Source organism: Heptranchias perlo, unplaced genomic scaffold, assembly GCF_035084215.1.
Source record: "Heptranchias perlo isolate sHepPer1 unplaced genomic scaffold, sHepPer1.hap1 HAP1_SCAFFOLD_301, whole genome shotgun sequence".
Classification (NCBI taxonomy): domain Eukaryota; kingdom Metazoa; phylum Chordata; class Chondrichthyes; order Hexanchiformes; family Hexanchidae; genus Heptranchias; species Heptranchias perlo.
The window spans coordinates 281,681-301,223 of record NW_027139313.1 but is presented as its reverse complement, the minus strand read 5'-3'; the positions used below and the strand labels follow the sequence as shown (position 1 = coordinate 301,223).

General features: G+C 50.8%; 1 protein-coding gene across 1 annotated transcript; it reads right to left on the bottom strand.

Moving 5' to 3' along the window:
- Window positions 1-1,034: 1,034 nt before the first annotated feature.
- Window positions 1,035-19,300, bottom strand: LOC137311123 (E3 ubiquitin/ISG15 ligase TRIM25-like). The gene is made up of 7 exons (XM_067978492.1): window positions 18,977-19,300; window positions 18,281-18,376; window positions 16,974-17,204; window positions 14,975-14,997; window positions 12,507-12,640; window positions 5,166-5,304; window positions 1,035-1,685 (listed from the first exon to the last, which is right to left on the bottom strand). The coding sequence occupies exons 1-7, from the start codon at window positions 19,298-19,300 to the stop codon at window positions 1,172-1,174; spliced, it is 1,461 nt and encodes a 486-aa protein (XP_067834593.1). The 3' UTR covers window positions 1,035-1,171.
- Between the last annotated feature and the right edge of the window lie 243 nt (window positions 19,301-19,543).

Sequence of the window (19,543 nt, the reverse complement as noted above, 5' to 3'; positions counted from 1 at the left end):
TCACTACTGAGATTAATACAGTCACACCTGTCACTACTATCATTCACTCCTGAGATTAATACAGTCACACCTGTCACTACTATCATTCACTACTGAGATTAATACAGTCACACCTGTCACTACTATCATTCACTCCTGAGATTAATACAGTCACACCTGTCACTACTATCATTCACTACTGAGATTAATACAGTCACACCTGTCACTACTATCATTCACTCCTGAGATTAATACAGTCACACCTGTCACTACTATCATTCACTACTGAGATTAATACAGTCACACCTGTCACTACTATCATTCACTCCTGAGATTAATACAGTCACACCTGTCACTACTATCATTCACCACTGAGATTAATACAGTCACACCTGCCACTACTATCATTCACTACTGAGATTTATACCACGACCGTTTTGGAGCTGAAGTAGTAAAATTCTACAACTGAAGTGGACAATCAATTGTAACACCACGAATTACAAGCAAACTCACCTAAAGTTACTATTTTCAGTGTTAGCGACAGACCCTGACAAAGAAAAGCACAAAGACCCCACGGATCCTTAAAAACAGCAAAGCTCTGCGCTCCTGACATCATCAGAGGGGCAGACCCGGGAGTGACATCATCCGAGGGCTGACCCGGGAGTGACATCATCAGAGGGGGCAGAACCGGGAGTGACATCATCAGAGGGGGCAGACCCGCTAGTGACATTATCAGAGGGGCAGACCCGCGAGTGACATCATCAGAGGGGGAGATCCGGGAATGACATCATCAGAGGGCCAGACCCGGGAGTGACATCATCAGAGGGCCAGACCCGGGAGTGACATCATCAGAGGGGGCAGAACCGGGAGTGACATCATCAGAGGGGGCAGACCCGCTAGTGACATCATCAGAGGGCCAGACCCAGGAGTGACATCATCAGAGGGTCAGACCCGGGAGTGACATCATCAGAGGGGCAGACCCAGGAGTGACATCATCAGAGGGGCACACCCGCGAGTGACATCATCAGAGGGGGAGATCCGGGAGTGACATCATCAGAGGGGCAGACCCGGGAGTGACATCATCAGAGGGGGAGATCCGGGAGTGATCCAATCAGATTCAGCCAACCCGTAAGTGAAGCCACAGTGGGCTGAGAAACTGGAATTAACGTCATCCGAGTCTCAGACATCAGGATTAATTTAACAGTTTTAGGGATTTGTCCCCACAATAAAATGCTGGAAGCACGGGTTCAGTGAATGTGGTTTGAAATGTGTGTAAATGTCTCAGTGAGTCAGTGACCTGGTGAAATGACAGAGTCCCGGCCTCGTAGTCTAACTGAACTCGGATCCTGATGTTAGACGGGATCGGTGGGAGGTCAGTGAAACGATTATTTTGCCAGGCTGTGAGAGAACCAAGAAAAAAGCCCAAACACCAGGATTTACTGCTGTATCCAAGAACAGAGTCTTTCCCCTCCCTCTCTACACTCCCACACACAATCCCTATTCCCCAGCCTTGCCCATCAGTCTCTGTATCCCAGGAATGGGATCCTGAGGAGAAACTCTGGGAGCAGAGGACTTGGGCCCAGTCTTTAAACCTCTCTGGGTGAGGTGGGTAGGGCTGTTCCCATTCAGTCCATGTTACTGATCTCAGATCATCAGACAGAACCAAGTTCCAGTTTACTGTCTTTGGATCCAGGCTCATTGGTGACCTTTGCCCGAGAGAGGAGAGAAGAATCAAAGAATCATGAATCATCGAAAGGTTCCAGTATGAAAGGAGGCCATTCAGCCCATCGAGTCCGAGCTGGCTCAATGCAAGGGTAATCCAGCGAGTCCCACTCCCCCACCCTGCAAATTTTTTCCTTTCAAGTACTTATCCAGTTCCCTTTTGAAGGCCATGATTGAATCTGCCTCCACCACCCCCTCAGGCAGTGCATTCCAGATCCCAACCACTCGCTGTGTAAAAGTTTTCCTCATGTCACCTTTGGTTCTTTTGCCAATCACCTTAAATCTAGGTCCTCTGGTCCCTGACCGATCTGCCAATGGGAACAGTTTCTCTCTATCCACTCTGTCTAGACCCTTCATGATTTTGAATACCTCTATCAAATCTCCTCGCAACCATCTCTGTTCCAAGGAGAACAAGCCCAGCTTCTCCAGTTTATCCACGTAACTAAAGTCCCTCATCCCTGGAATCATTCTAGCAAATCTCTTCTGCACCCTCTCAAAGGCCTTCACGTCTTCCCTGAAGTGCAGTGCCCAGAACTGGACTCAATACTCCAGTTGTGGACGAACCAGTGTTTTATAAAGGTTCATCATGACTTCCATACTTTTGTACTCTATGCCTCTATTTATAAAGCCCAGGATCCCGTATGCTTATTTAACCGCTTTCTCAACCTGCTCTGCCACCTTCAACGATTTGTGCACACATACCACCAGATCTCTCTGTTCCTGTACCCCTTTTAGAGTTGTGTCCTCTAGATTATATTGCCTCTCCTCGTTCTTCCTAACAAAATGTATCACTTCACATTTTTCTGTGTTAATTTTCATCTGCCACGTGTCTGCCCTTGCCACCAGCCTGTCTATATCATCTTGAAGTCTATCACTATCCTCCTCACTGTTTACTACCCTTCCAAATTTTGTGTCATCTGAAACTTTTGTAATTTTGCCCTGTACTCCCAGGTCCAAGCCATAAATATATATCAAGAAAAGCAGTGGTCCCAGCACCAACCCCTGGGGAACACCACTGTACACCTCCCTCCAGTCCAAAAAACAACTGTTCACCACTGCTCTCTGTTTCCTGTCACTTAGCCAATTCTGTATCCATGTTGCTACTGCCCCCTTTATTCCACGGGCCGCAATCTTGATGATAAGCCTACCATGTGGCACTTTATCAAACACCTTTTGAAAGTCCATATAAACCACATCAACTGCATTGCCCTCATCTGCCCTCTCTGTTACCTCATCAAAAAACTCCATCGGGTTAATTAAACACGATTTGCCTTTAATAAATCCGTGCTGGCTTTCCCTAATCAATCCACCCTCGTCCAAGTGACTGTTAATTCTGTCCCGGATTATCATTTCTAAAAGTTTCCCCACTGCTGAGGTTAAACTGGCTGGCCTTTAGTTGCTGGGTTTATCCTTACACCCTTTTTTGAACAAGGGTGTAACATTTGCAATTCTCCAGCCCTCTGGCACCACCCCTGTATCTACGGATGTTTGGAAGATTAGGGCCAGTACCTCCACAATTTCCACCCTTACTTCCCTCAGCAACCTAGGATGCATCCCATCCGGACAGGGTCACGTATCTACTTTAAACACAGACAGCCTTTCAAGTACCTCTTCCTTATCAATTTTTAGCCCATCTCAACGATATCTTCCTTGACTGAGACTCTGGCAACATCTTCTTGCTTGGTAAAGACCGATGCAAAGTATTCATTTAGTCCCTCGGCCATCCCCTCTGCCTCCATCAGAAGATCTCCTTCATGGGTCCTAACCTGCCCCACCGCAAGAGATTGGTCAGACTGGGTTATTCCACTCAGATCAATGATTGACAGCTGCAGGGTGGGAGTGTCAGTATTTCCCAGACAGTGTCAGCCCCATATTACCTCTTAGACTGGATTCATCCCATGTTAAATCAATGGCCTTCAATCAGAATCCCTGTTAAATAGCAGTGTGTGGGTCCCAGTGCTGTACACTCAGTGCAAACACTGCAGTGGAGACACACAGTAGCAGTCAGTTTAATCACACAAGCCCCTGGCACTGTGCTCACGTTCTCCCAGACACAATGGAGGGGATTGACCGGCACACAACACATCCCACAGACTCACAGTTCCAGCCCCACAATCTCAGCACCGGCTGTACTGGGAACACACAGCTCACAAGAGTGTGCCCTGGGCTCTCTCCCTCCTGTTACTGTCCTATCCTGAATACAGGAGTGTGCCCTGGGCTCTCTCCCTCCTGTTACTGTCCTATCCTGAATACAGGAGTGTGCCCTGGGCTCTCTCCCTCCTGTTACTGTTCCATCCTGAATACAGGAGTGTGCCCTGGGCTCTCTCCCTCCTGTTACTGTCCCATCCTGAATACAGCAGTGTGCCCTGGGCTCTCTCCCTCCTGATACTGTCCCATCCTGAATACAGCAGTGTGCCCTGGGCTCTCTCCCTCCTGTTACCGTTCCATCCTGAATACAGGAGTGTGCCCTGGGCTCTCTCCCTCCTGATACTGTTCCATCCTGAATACAGGAGTGTGCCCTGGGCTCTCTCCCTCCTGTTACTGTTCCATCCTGAATACAGGAGTGTGCCCTGGGCTCTCTCCCTCCTGTTACTGTCCCATCCTGAATACAGGAGTGTGCCCTGGGCTCTCTCCCTCCTGTTACTGTCCCATCCTGAATACAGGAGTGTGCCCTGGGCTCTCTCCCTCCTGTTACTGTCCCATTCTGAATACAGGAGTGTGCCCTGGGCTCTCTCCCTCCTGTTACTGTTCCATCCTGAATACAGGAGTGTGCCCTGGGCTCTCTCCCTCCTGTTACTGTTCCATCCTGAATACAGGAGAGTGCCCTGGGCTCTCTCCCTCCTGTTACTGTTCCATCCTGAATACAGGAGTGTGCCCTGGGCTCTCTCCCTCCTGTCACTGTCCCATCCTGAATACAGGAGTGTGCCCTGGGCTCTCTCCCTCCTGTTACTGTCCCATCCTGAATACAGGAGTGTGCCCTGGGCTCTCTCCCTCCTGTTACTGTTCCATCCTGAATACAGGAGTGTGCCCTGGGCTCTCTCCCTCCTGTTACTGTTCCATCCTGAATACAGGAGTGTGCCCTGGGCTCTCTCCCTCCTGTTACTGTCCCATCCTGAATACAGGAGTGTGCCCTGGGCTCTCTCCCTCCTGTTACTGTCCCATCCTGCCCACAGCTTGATTAAAGCCTCCATCAGTTTACAAACAGTACCGCGGATTCACCTGAGAATTCGGATGAATCTTATGCCCCTTCGGTTAGTCCCTGTTCACTGTGAGTTCCCCAGGACCCCCCTCCAGCCCTGAGTCTGAGACTCGGACCAATTCCGAGTTGTGGAGAGGAAAGAGGTGCAGGAACTCGACCCTCGAATCCTCTGAGCTAAACCCTGACTGAAGAAACACCAGAGAAAAACAAAGAGTTGAACAGAAATGAATCACTGCCCCCGTGATCCTTGTGTAAGATTATAAACAGACCTTGGGATATTCCCGCTCTTCCCGTGATCCCAGTCGACAGCTGGAGGACATTCCCTGGGACAGGGGCTGCCCCAGAGGTGCTGTGTGGGGGAGGAGTTACATTCGATGGGCCCCCGTATTCGGTGGAAGCTGGCACTGTAAACAAAGCACACGGTGATTGGGAATTGTGACCCAGCGAGGTCCAGCCTCCTTCATATTACTGGATGATGGGGTTATATAGTCTTTACATTTCTCTGTAATTAAATATTAGCAGATCCCCCGTGGCATTGCTCACACTCAGCGGGCCAGGCAGCATCTGTGGAGAGAACAAACAAGTCCATGCTTCGGGTGTTGACCCTTTCATACGTCGGGGTCAAAGTTCCTCGGGGGTTCCGCAGGGTCACTGCCATTTCCAGGGGTTCCCTCTGCCCACCCCTTACAAGGCCACTGATGGCGAGGGTGCAGAGCCTGAGACAGGGACTCAGTACCCCAGGATATCCCACTGTGTTTGGCCCTGCCAGGACCCAGACAATCAGCGGAGGCCGGTTCAGTGAGTGAGTCAAGGTGTACCGGTCTCCCGAGGGGCAAACGTGTACCCCTGAAGAAAAGGCCCACGGCCTGAGCAACCCCAGCCCAGGGGCGGGCGGGCACGGCAGGAGTGGTCTGGGCACCCACTGGCCCCGTGTAAATTCGGAGCCTCGCTGACCTCACAAACTCCAGCAGGAGCAGGAGGGCCGGGATCTCCACCCACTGATTCCCATATCTGGGTATTTCTGGAATGGGTGGGTGGGTTTCTGAAGTGCCTGGTGTTACACTGGAAGCTGTTGTTTCTCTAGACACCTGCTGCCTGTTCGAAGCAGACCGGATTGTTTGAGCCAGTAATTAAGGTCAGAGCTTGTGGAGTCTGGGGACAAGCAGCAGAATGGATCGCAAGCTGGATACAGAACAGAAAACAGAGAGCAGTGATAAAGGTAGTTACTCAGACTGGAGGAAGTGGACAGTGGTGTTCCACAGGGATCGGTGCTGGGACCACTGATGTTCATTGGAAATACAATCTCTAAACTTGTGGATGACAATAAATTCAGGGGTATCGTTAATACTGAGGAGGACTGCGACTTAGGACAGGAAGATGTTAATAAACTTGCAGAATGGGTGTGTAAATGGCCAATGAATTTCAATATCGATAAGTGTGAGGTGGTGCGTTTTGGTGGGAGGAATGAGGAGGCCACATTCTCCTTGGAAAATAAGAGTCTGAATGGGGTCGAGGAGCAGAGGGACTCAGGTGCACAAATTCACAAATCATTCAAACTGACGATGCAAGTTAACAAGGCCATAAAAATCGCAAACAAAGCACCATGGTTCATTTCTAGAGGAATAGAATTGAAAAGCAGGGAAGTTATGTTAAACTTGTATCGAACCTTGCTTAGACCACTCAGTACAGTTCGGGCCTCCATATTACAAAATGGATAGAGAGGCACTGGAGAAGGTGCAACAAAGATTTACCAGGATGACACCAGAACCGAGATGTTTTCACTATCAGGAAAGGCTGAACAGGCTGGGGCTCTTTTCTCTAGAAGAGAGAAGGCTGAAGGGTGACCTTTTTGAGGTCTTTAAAATTATGAAGTGATTTGATAGGGTGGATGTGGAGAAGATGTTTCCACTTGTGGGGTCGTCCAAAACGAGGGCCACTAAATATAATATAGTCACTAATGAATCCAACACAGAATTCAGGACAAACGTTTTTACCCAGAGAGTAATTAGAATTATAGAATCATTACAGCACAGAAAGAGGCCATTCAGCCCATCGAGCCTGTGCCAGCTCTTTGTAAGAGCAATCTAGTTAGTCCCATTCCCCCGCTCTTTCCTGGTAGCTCTGCAAATTTTTTCCCTTCAAATATTGATCCAATTCCTTTTTGAAAGTCACTATTGAATCTGCTTCCACCGCCCTTTCAGGCAGCACATTCCAGATCAGAACTACTCGCTGCGTAAAAAAGCTTTTCCTCACGTTGCCTTTGATTCTTTTGCCGATCACCTTAAAATTAGAATGTGGAACTTGCTACCACTTGGAGTAGTTGAGGTCAAAAGGACAGAGGCCTTTAAAGGGAAGCTAAATAAGTCCATGAGGGAGAACGGAATAGAGGATATGCTGATAGGGTGAGACGAAGCAGGGTGAGAGGAGGCTCGTGTGGAGCATAAACACCAGCACAGACTAGTTGGGCCGAATGGCCTGTTTCTGTGCTGTAAGTTTTATGTATTTGTAAGTTTTATGTAATTCTATGTAATTCGAATGGTAACCTCAGGATTATTAGCCGAGCCACGTGCTAATTGGCATCGGGACAAACGGATCAGGAAGGTGAACATGTGGCTGAAGGAGTGGTGTGGGAAGGAGGGGTTCCATTTCATGGGACACTGGGACCAGTACTGGGACAGGAGGGAGCTGGACCACTGGGACAGGAGGGAGCTGTACCACTGGGACAGGAGGGAGCTGGACTACTGGGACAGGAGGGAGCTGTACCACTGGGACAGGAGGGAGCTGGACCACTGGGACAGGAGGGAGCTGTACCACTGGGACAGGAGGGAGCTGGACCACTGGGACAGGAGGGAGCTGGACCACTGGGACAGGAGGGAGCTGGACCACTGGGACAGGAGGGAGCTGGACCACTGGGACAGGAGGGAGCTGGACCACTGGGACAGGAGGGTGCTGTACCACTGGGACAGGAGGGAGCTGGACCACTGGGACAGGAGGGAGCTGGACCACTGGGACAGGAGGGAGCTGTACCACTGGGACGGACTCCACCTGAACCGGGCTGGGACCAAGGTCCGAGTGGAAAGGATAAACAGGGTGCGAAGATGTCTTTGTTCAGAAGTGTGCACAATGTCACACTGTTGAAACTGGAGGCAAACACAAGACTGGGCCAATCCTGTCGGACTTATTTGGACACAAGACTGGCCAGGCTGAAGGATTTTCTTACACAGAAGCAAATAAAAACAAAGGTATTACCTGGGGTGAGGACATACTCAGAGAGCACCTGGAGAATCTGAAGAAATATATCCCAGGAACAAACATGATTTTTACAGGTCTCCGGAAGAAGAGTGATTGTGAAGACTTGAGAGCTGACCTTAAACCTGCCACAGCCAAGTAATGTTCAACCACAGCATCTGCTGCCTTTATTTATTTAAAAAGGGCTTTAAATTAATATACTGGGGGGAGGTCTCAGTCAGAAACAATAGTAAAATGATAGGTTAATGATTGATAAAAGGGATAAGAGCAGAGTTCAGGTTATAAATAGTGATAGAGACACTCCAGGTGAAGGGAACACTGAAATAACTAAAGTCGTTACAGCAGGAGTGAGAAATAAGAAACATGTTAAATTACACAAAGTGAGAAAGGCAGCAACAGGGCAGAAGGTCAGGTTCGGGTCTTTTGCCCAAGTAAGGGTTTTATTTACTAATGCACGGAGTTCAAGAATTAAATTGAGTGAATTAGAGGCTCAAATGCAGCTTGGGAAGAGCAGAGTGGCTCAACTCAGAAAGGTGGTGAATTTCTTGAGCGCATTCAAGATAGTTTTCTGGAACAATATATTCTAGAACCATCAAGAGGACAGGCCATGCTAGATTCAGTAATGAGTAATGAGCCAGACCTAGTTTATGATCTAACAGTAAGGGAACATTAATCAAACAGTGATCATAATATGATAGTTGACATTACATAATATAAATGTTAGGTTTGAAAAGGAGAAACTTAACCCAGTTACTAAGATTCTAGATTTTGATCAGGCTGACTTTAATGGGATGAGAGAGACTGACGACAGCACACTGGTCAAAACTGTTATCTGGTAAAACGACAGATGATCAGTGGGAGGTGTTCAGAAAAAGATTTGAGCTTAATACAGGATCTGTATAAACTCCTAAGGAGCAAGAGCTCAACTTACCAAATAAAACAGTCACAGTCAACAAAAGAGGTGAGAGATAAGATAAAACTAAAGGGAAGAGTAAAGTGTAGATCCAGGGGACTGGGAGAGATTTGAAGAACAGCAAAGGAAGACAAAAAAGATAGTGAGAGCTGCAAAAAGAGAGAATGAAAACAAACATACGAAGGATATCAAGATTAACACAAAAAGATTTTACAATTATATTAGAGAAAGGGTAGACAAGGGGAATGTGGGCCCTTTAAAAATAGATGCAGGTAATATTGCAAATGAAAATAAGGAAATGGCAGACTTGTTGAATAATTACTTTGTGTCAGTCTTCACCACCCTAAACATTCACTCCCTTCACCACCATCGCACAGTGGCTGCAGTGTGTACCATCCACAGGATGCACTGCAGCAACTCGCCAAGGCTTCTTCGACAGCACCTCCCAAACCCACGACCTCTACCACCTAGAAGGACAAGAGCAGCAGGCACATGGGAACAACACCACCTGCACGTTCCCCTCCAAGTCACACACCATCCCGACTTGGAAATATATCGCCGTTCCTTCATCGTCGCTGGGTCAAAATCCTGGCACTCCCTCCCTAACAGCACTGTGGGAGAACCTTCACCACACGGACTGCAGCGGTTCAAGAAGGCGGCTCACCACCACCTTCTCAAGGGGCAATTAGGGATGGGCAATAAATGCTGGCCTCGCCAGCGACGCCCACATCCCATGAACGAATAAAAAATAAATGTTCCCTATTTTTATTAATGACTTTGATAACACAATAAAGGGCCTTATATCCAAATTTTCCAATGACACAAAGATTGGAGGCATATTAAATAGTGGAGACAGGATCATAAAATTATAAAGAGACATTGATAGATTAAGTGAGTGGGCAAAACTGTGGCAGATGGATTTCAATGCTCATGAGTATAAGGTCATCCATTTTGGTCCAAAACAGGATCGATGTGAGTATATTTAAACGGTGAAAAGCTGGAGCAGTGGAGGTCCAAAGAGATGACGGGGTCCGTGTAAACAGATCACTGAAATGTAGTCGTCAGGTCCAAAACATAATCAAAAAGGTGAATGGAATGTGAGCCTTTATAAGTGGAGGACTGGAATATAGAGGGGAGGGAGTTTTCCTACAGCTGGACAAATCCCTGGTTAGACCACATCTGGAGTACTGGGTACAGTTCTGGGCACCGCACTGAGAAAGGATATATTGGCCTTGGAAGGAGTGCAGTGTAGATTCACCAGCATATTACCAGGGCTCCAAGGGTTAGATTATGAGGAGAGATTATATAAACGAGGCTTGTATTCCCTGGAGGTTAAGGGGTGATTTGATTGAGGATTTTAGGATTTTGAAAGGAATTGATCGGGTCGTTAGAGGGAAATTTTTTCCACTGGTGGGGGAGTCTAGGAAAAGGGGACATGACCGTAAAATCAGAGCCAGGCCAATCAGGAGAGAAGTTAGCAACTCATCATTTTAAATCTGAGATCGATAGATTTTTGCTCACCAAGGGTATTAAGGGATAAGGAGCCAATGTGGGTGGATGGAGATAGGATACAGATCAGCCATGATCACATTGAATGGTGGAACAGGCTCGAGGGGCTGAATGGCCCACTCCTCACTGTAATTAATGAGATAAGACGACAGTGAGTCTGTGTGAGTGACCAGTGTCCATGTGTCAGTATTATCATCTCCTGGTATTGCAGGTGCTGGGTGTCATTGCAGATTGACATGGTTGCTGCCACTGTGTGGTTTGTGCTGATTCTGATTGACAGTTCTAGTAACGACCCAGCTGGGGGGGAAGTGTGACAGCTGCTGCTGTTTGCTTTAATTCACCTGTGTACTGTTTAACCCCACGTTACACACTGAGCTCTGTGGAGACTGAGCACCAGAGTTATAAAGACTCGGAGAAAAGGGCAGCAAATACTCAAAAACACTTGTTCTGTTGGACCCAGGAAGCCAATCGATGTGTGGGAACAAGTTAAGTCCTGTTTTGTGAACTCATCCACTGATTGGCTCTTGCTTCTGTATAGTTTTGCTTCATGATAAATACTAATTACTGTTTTTCACCCGTAGAGAGAACAAAACAGACCGACTGTGTATTGTGTCGAGTGAACCAGACAGCACGGGTGTGACAGACCCTAACACAGTGAAACTGACGGGGCAGTTATTACAGTCGGTGAAACCGACAGGAAAACGGGGTGTGAATTACAGAGTGAAACAGATCAGTCAAGTATTAGAGAGTGGAACAGATAGGGCGGGTATTAAAGGGAATGGAATAGAGAGTCACAGTAATACAGAGAGTGAAACAGACAGGGCAGGGATGGGAACAATTCAATAAATAAATCCTTTTGATGCAAACTGTGGGAACAGTCAATGTTCCTTAAATCAGTCAGTATCAGGACTTCCATTGATTTCAATCTCTCTCTCTCTCTCTCTCTATCTGTTTATATTTGTGTATTTATTGATTGTGTCTATATCTATCCGAGTCTATGTGTGTCTCTGTGACAGGGCGTGTGCGTCTGTGTGAGTCTCTGTGACAGGGCGTGTGTGTCTGTGTGAGTCTCTGTGACAGGGCGTGTGTGTCTGTGTGAGTCTCTGTGACAGGGCGTGTGTGTCTGTGTGAGTCTCTGTGAGAGGGCGTGTGTGTCTGTGTGAGTCTCTGTGACAGGGTGTGTGTGTCTGTGTGTGTCTCTGTGACAGGGCGTCTGTGTCTGTGTGAGTCTCTGTGACAGGGCGTGTGTGTCTGTGTGAGTCTCTGTGACAGGGCGTGTGAGTCTGTGTGAGTCTCTGTGACAGGGCGTGTGTGTCTGTGTGAGTCTCTGTGACAGGGCGTGTGTGTCTGTGTGAGTCCCTGTGACAGGGCGTGTGTGTCTGTGTGAGTCTCTGTGACAGGGCGTGTGTGTCTGTGTGAGTCTCTGTGACGGGGCGTGTGTGTCTGTGTGAGTCTCTGTGACAGGGCGTGTGTGTCTGTGTGAGTCTGTGTGACAGGGCGTGTGTGTCTGTGTGAGTCTCTGTGACGGGGCGTGTGTGTCTGTGTGTCTGTGTGACAGGGCGTGTGTGTCTCTGTGAGTCTCTGTGACAGGGCGTGTGCGTCTGTGTGAGTCTCTGTGACAGGGCATGTGTGTCTGTGTGAGTCTCTGTGACAGGGCGTGTGTGTCTGTGTGAGTCCCTGTGACAGGGCGTGTGTGTCTGTGTGAGTCTCTGTGACAGGGCGTGTGTGTCTGTGTGAGTCTCTGTGACAGGGCGTGTGTGTCTGTGTGAGTCTCTGTGACAGGGCGTGTGTGTCTGTGTGAGTCTCTGTGACAGGGCGTGTGTGTCTGTGTCTTTGTAAGTTCCTGAATTATTTTGGATATTCCCAGCTGTCTGAACACAACTCACCCGACCTGCTCTCAGTCCCTTATATTGGAGAAAAGCTGCACGTTCTTACCAATGATTCCCAATATGTCTGAGTGATACTTTTCTGATCCATTCAGCCTCTTCTGGATAAGTTGAGATATATTGGACAGGTTCAGGGTGAGCGCTGGAACATCTGGGTCTGTGACTCTCTGAGTCTCAGTCACTCTGGAATGAAAGAGGAGAGAATGTTTTTATCAGTGGGGACATTTCAGATCAGAAACCCAAAGGGGAACGAGTGATCAGTGCAACAACCTGCACCCCTTCTAATGCTCGTACTGAGACCCCGCAGCAACCCATCCTGAAAATGGCAGAATCCCGGGATTTGCAGTCTCCCTGCATTCACACTGATCTCCACACGTGCAGTGGGATCCTGGTTTGCTGCCACTTCAGCTCAGTTTGTGATTTTCAAAGCCGTCTGTGTTCAGTCCAGTTTCTCTGCACTGGAGCCCTCATCATTCCATTATTAATAATTATTATTATCCCGAGGGTCTCCAGTCTGTGCTCCCCCCTCTCTGCAGGATCACACTCTCTACAATCATGTGAAGTGAGGAGAGGAGAAGGAACAGCCTCCCAGGTAGAGGTAGACGTAGAGAGGAGGAGAGGTAGACGTAGAGAGGTGGAGAGGTAGACGTAGAGAGGTGGAGAGGTAGACATGGAGAGGAGGAGAGGTAGACGTAGAGAGGAGGAGAGGTAGACGGAGAGAGGTGGAGGGGTAGAGGTAGAGAGGTGGAGAGGTAGAGGTAGAGAGGTGGAGAGGTAGAGGTAGAGAGGTGGAGAGGTAGACATGGAGAGGAGGAGAGGTAGACAGAGAGAGGAGGAGAGGTAGATGGAGAGAGGTGGAGAGGTAGAGGTAGAGAGGTGGAGAGGTAGAGGTAGAGAGGTGGAGAGGTAGACGTAGAGAGGTGGAGAGGTAGACGTAGAGAGGTGGAGAGGTAGAGGTAGAGAGGTGGAGAGGTAGACATGGAGAGGTGGAGAGGTAGACATAGAGAGGAGGAGAGGTAGACGTAGAGAGGTGGAGAGGTAGAGGTAGAGAGGTGGAGAGGTAGACATAGAGAGGTGGAGAGGTAGAGGTAGAGAGGTGGAGAGGTAGACATAGAGAGGTGGAGAGGTAGAAGTAGAGAGGTGGAGAGGTAGACGTAGAGAGGTGGAGAGGTAGAGGTAGAGAGGTGGAGAGGTAGACATAGAGAGGTGGAGAGGTAGAGGTAGAGAGGTGGAGAGGTAGACATGGAGAGGAGGAGAGGTAGACGTAGAGAGGTGGAGAGGTAGAGGTAGAGAGGTGGAGAGGTAGACATAGAGAGGTGGAGAGGTAGAGGTAGAGAGGTGGAGAGGTAGACATGGAGAGGAGGAGAGGTAGACGTAGAGAGGTGGAGAGGTAGAGGTAGAGAGGTGGAGAGGTAGACATGGAGAGGTGGAGAGGTAGACATAGAGAGGTGGAGAGGTAGAGGTAGAGAGGTGGAGAGGTAGACATAGAGAGGTGGAGAGGTAGAGGTAGAGAGGTGGAGAGGTAGACATAGAGAGGTGGAGAGGTAGAGGTAGACAGAAGGAGATGTTTAGGGGGAGAATTCCAGAGCTTAGGGCCTAGAAAGCTGAAAACATGGCTGCCGATGGTGGGGTGAAGCAAATCGGGGATCCACAAAAGGCCAGAATTAGAGGAACGCAGAGTTCTCGGAGAGTTGTCGGGCTGGAGGAGGTTACAGAGACAGGGAGTGACGAGGCCATGGAGGGAATTAAAACAAGGATGAGAATTTTAAACTCGAGGCGTTGCTGGACCGGGAGTCAATGTCGGTCAGTGAGCAGAGGGTGATGGGTGAAGGGGACATGGTGCGAGTTAGGATACGGGCAGCAGAGTTTTGGATCAGCTGAAGGTCATGGCGGGTGGAAGATGGGAGACCGGCCAGGAGAGGATTGGAAAAGTCGAGTCCAGAGGTAACAATAGCACGGATGAGGGTTTCAGCAGCAGATGCTGAGACAGGTGATATTATGGGGTGGAAGTAGGAGGTCTTGGTGATGGAGAGGAAATGGGGTCGGAGGCTCAGCTCAGGGTCAAATAGAACGCCGAGGTTGTGAACAGTCTGGTTCAGACTCAGACAGTGGCCAGGGAGGGGGATGGAGTCGGTGACCAGGGAACGGAGTTTGTGGTGGGGACCGAAGACAATGGCTTCGAACTTCCCAATATTTAATTGGAGGAAATTTCACCTCATCCAATACTGGATGTCGGACAAGCAGCGTAACAAATCAGATGCTGTGGAGGGGTCGAGAGAGGTGGTGGTGAGGTAGAGCTGGGGGTCGTCAGTGTACATGTGGAATCTCCCATTTCCCACAGGCTGCCTGAGCCAATAACCCCTCAAACCACAGTTAAACATCACTCAATATTCCCACCATTTGAAAGCACCTTATCTGGGAAGGTTTCCAAGCGGTGATTCTACTTTCACTCTTCTCCCAGATACAGGGGAAGGTTCCCTATCAGCAGCAGGTACTGTATGACTGAGAGGAACTTACCTGGAAAGGAGCTGCTTCGAGTTCTGTGAATAAAGAGAGGAGATCAAATCAGTCAACGAACAAATCAACACCCAATGGAACCAAAGAGTGAATTTGGGATTGAGAGGAAAGAGTTCAGTGTATAACAGTAGGTGGGGCCAGTCACAGGAATGGGCAATAATCCCACATTTCACTGCACTCCATCCTGGGGCAGCACCAACACTCCCAGGGCAGGGCTGAGGGGGCAGCAGCAACACTCCGAGGGCAGGGCTGAGGGGGCAGCGCCAACACTCCGAGGGCAGGGCTGAGGGGGCAGCGCCAACACTCCCAGGGCAGGGCTGAGGGGGCAGCGCCAACACTCCCAGGGCAGGGCTGAGGGGGCAGCGCCAACACTCCCAGGGCAGGGCTGAGGGGGCAGCGCCAACACTCCGAGGGCAGGGCTGAGGGGGCAGCAGCAACACTCCGAGGGCAGGGCTGAGGGGGCAGCGCCAACACTCCGAGGGCAGGGCTGAGGGGGCAGCGCCAACACTCCGAGGGCAGGGCTGAGGGGGCAGCGCCAACACTCCGAGGGCAGGGCTGAGGGGGCAGCGCCAACACTCCCAGGGCAGGGCTGAGGGAGCAGCGCCAACACTCCCAGGGCAGGGCTGAGGGGGCAGCGCCAACACTCCGAGGGCAGGGCTGAGGGGGCAGCAGCAACACTCCCAGGGCAGGGCTGAGGGGGCAGCGCCAACACTCCCAGGGCAGGGCTGAGGGGGCAGCGCCAACACTCCGAGGGCAGGGCTGAGGTGGCAGCACCAACACTCCGAGGGCAGGGCTGAGGGGGCAGCGCCAACACTCCGAGGGCAGGGCTGAGGGGGCAGCAGCAACACTCCGAGGGCAGGGCTGAGGGGGCAGCGCCAACACTCCGAGGGCAGGGGTGAGGGGGCAGCGCCAACACTCCGAGGGCAGGGCTGAGTGGGCAGCGCCAACACTCCGAGGGCAGGGCTGAGGTGGCAGCACCAACACTTCGAGGGCAGGGCTGAGGGGGCAGCGCCAACACTCCGAGGGCAGGGCTGAGGGGGCAGCACCAACACTCCGAGGGCAGGGTTGAGGGGGCAGCGCCAACACTCCCAGGGCAGGGCTGAGGGGGCAGCGCCAACACTCCCAGGGCAGGGCTGAGGGGGCAGCGCCAACACTCCCAGGGCAGGGCTGAGGGGGCAGCGCCAACACTCCCAGGGCAGGGCTGAGGGGGCAGCGCCAACACTCCGAGGGCAGGGCTGAGGGGGCAGCAGCAACACTCCCAGGGCAGGGCCGAGGGGGCAGCGCCAACACTCCCAGGGTAGGGCTGAGGGGGCAGCGCCAACACTCCCAGGGCAGGGCTGAGGGGGCAGCGCCAACACTCCCAGGGCAGGGCTGAGGGGGCAGCGCCAACACTCCCAGGGCAGGGCTGAGGGGCAGCGCCATCACTCCCAGGGCAGGGCCGAGGGGGCAGCGCCAACACTCCCAGGGCAGGGCTGAGGGGGCAGCGCCAACACTCCCAGGGCAGGGCTGAGGGGGCAGCGCCAACACTCCCAGGGCAGGGCTGAGGGGGCAGCGCCAACACTCCCAGGGCAGGGCTGAGGGGGCAGCGCCAACACTCCCAGGGCAGGGCTGAGGGGCAGCGCCATCACTCCCAGGGCAGGGCTGAGGGGGCAGCGCCAACACTCCCAGGGCAGGGCCGAGGGGGCATCGCCAACACTACGAAGGCAGGGCTGAGGGGGCAGCGCCAACACTCCGAGGGCAGGGCTGAGGGGGCAGCGCCAACACTCCCAGGGCAGGGCTGAGGGGGCAGCGCCAACACTCCCAGGGCAGGGCTGAGGGGGCAGCGCCAACACTCTGAGGGCAGGGCTGAGGGGGCAGCGCCAACACTCCGAGGGCAGGGCTGAGGGGGCAGCACCAATGCTGGGCCCAACCAACAATCTTCAAACAATTCAGCCCTCTCACCAGCCTCACAGAAACGCCCCATTCCCCAGACATTGCCCTGTTTATATTGAAGATGTACCTGAATAAAGGAGAGATGGTCCCTCTGTCCCAGACTCTGGGTTTCTCCATCTATTAATGTAATCTGTTCCATCCTCTTGTTTAATGCTTCAGAACAGCTTCTAATCTGAGAGAGAGCTCGGAGACCCTCCTCATCGATCAGTTTCAGTGCGTATTCTTCATCTTCTTCCAGCTGTCTCCTCCATTCAGAGAAGCTCTTCGATAGCTTTCCTTTCAGCTCATTGATTCGTGTCTGAAACCCAAACCAACTCTCATTACAAACGGCCCTTCCACACAGCTCTTACCCTGAGCACACGGCACTTTCCAGGGACGGGACAGTTTGTTTCAATCACTACTCGATTACCCGTTAAAGATGGACAAGCAGTGGGGGAGGGTCTACTGGGAGAGAAAACAGAGTTTAACGAGTGTGGCCTTGAGCCTTGAGTTTAATAGAAAGAGCACTGTATTTAGACTGTGTGTGGCACTGCCACCTGGTCCATCCACACCTGGAGTGATGGGTCCAGTTTTGGTGCCCACACCTGGTGAAGGAGATTGAGACTCTGGAGAGGACGGTGGCCAGAATGACACGTAGTCTGATGGATTTTAGTTCTGAGGATCAGCTCCAAGAGGGAGGGCGATTTCGAGAAAGGCAGGCCGAGAGGGACATGATTGAGGTTTTTAAAATGATCGAGGGATTATTGGACTCACTCGTTGGGTGAGGTACTTGAGATGGATCGGGATGGTAGGACGAGAGGGCCTGTGTGTAAAATCCATAGGCACAGAGTTAGGTTAGACCCCAGAGTCCTCGATCTCTGGAACAGACTCCCTGAACATGTCGGGGGGTATGGAGTCACTCCCACCCTTTAAAAGGGAGCTGGGGAGGAATTTCCCAGAGTTTGTCCTGAATTGTCTGCAGGTGTTTTTTCTCTCTTCTGTTTGCCTTTCCCAGGTGAGTCCATGGTTCGGGGTGGATCAGTGGTGTGTGTGATTGAACCCTGTCTGCATGGGGCAGGCTCGCTGGGGCTAATGGTCTTTTCTTCCTCTTCCTTTCTATGTTCATCTGATACAGGCTTCAGGGCAAGTCTCCAACTCCCAGCCTCTGACTGTGTCTGTTTCAGGAAATCCAGTGCCCAAGTGATGTAATAATATTCCCTGGGAGGTGCAGGGAGAGTTAAGCAGCTCCCCCTCACATCAAACACACGGGGAACTCAGTGTAATCAGTGACTCGGCCCCAACACAACCAGTCTGGTTTGGAAGGCCTGTTTCTGATGTGCTCATTGACTCAGCGGGGAGAGAAACCCTTTCTAAATCCAGTCCCACTTTACCCACCTTTATTTCAGCTTCTGATCTCTCCAAGTCTCGCTGTTTGCTGGAACAATTCTGCTGGACTCCCCGAAGACTCTCGATTTCTCTCTCCAATTCTTCCTGTAAAGGTAATTGGAAAGTGTTTAAAAGGGATTCAAACTGGAATGTAAAAGGGAAATGATTCCGTTCCAGGAGTGACCCCACTGGGTGTGGATAGAAAGTGGTTTGGGGGATTCTCAGTGTCTGGGCCCTGAGCAGAAATATTCCCTTCTGTGACTCTCAGTAAAGAGGCGCTCCCTGCCCTGTATAAACTGAGGAACCACACACACACCGGCTTCTTTTCACACTGACTCACCGTGTGCTGCATTTTCACACGGACTCAGCTCCTCCATTTCCAGGAATCAGCCGAGGGGAAAGGGAGACAGACTCAGTCACACCAGCATTTCTCAAACACCAATTCCCTCTTGTGAGAAACAGTTTCTCCCCCCAGCCCCTGAGTCTCACCCCGTGGGTGTCCCTCACTCCCTCCACCGGTGATGGTCCTCTCCCTGCTGGTCAGATGGCAGAATACCCCAGTGTTACACAGGGCTACAACATGCTCTGCTCGACAGCCCTATGCCATGGAGTGCCAGTTCTCACAGGTGCCCACACAGTGAATTACTGAGCTCGACAGGAAAACTCTCCTTCACTGTATTTAATATCAGGAATTGTGTCACTCACCTTAATTGCAGCTTGTGCCTCATCCAGGCTCAGCAGTGTGTGGGATTTATGTTTCCCTATTATTGTACAGGAAACACACACATACTCTGCATCATCTTCACAGTAGTATTCAAGGATCTTCTTATGGTCAACGCACTGCCTGTCTGTAAGATCAGCCACAGGTTCGATGAGGGTGTGTCCACTGAAGGCCTTGTTCAGCAGATGTGGTTTTAAATGACTGGAGCAAAATGATGTTTCACATTTCAGACATGTCTTCACAGCTGGGGATGGATTCTCGACACAGTAATCACACACGACATCGGCTGAATCAGCTCCGGGCTCCATCCCTCCAGCACCTGAAGCAGCTTTCACACAGCACAAGAGAGACTGAGGAACCAGAGCAGGAAGTGAAATTCTTATAAACACCCGGTGCAGGGAGTGACGATGTTAGTTTCACTTTCATGATTCACTCTGTCTGAAGATTAACCCTTTCAGGCTTGCAGTTGCAGGTCAGAACCAAAACCAGAAACACAAGATTACAATTTTACAATCTGGAGCCAGAATACAGCAAACTGGGCTCAGTAAACA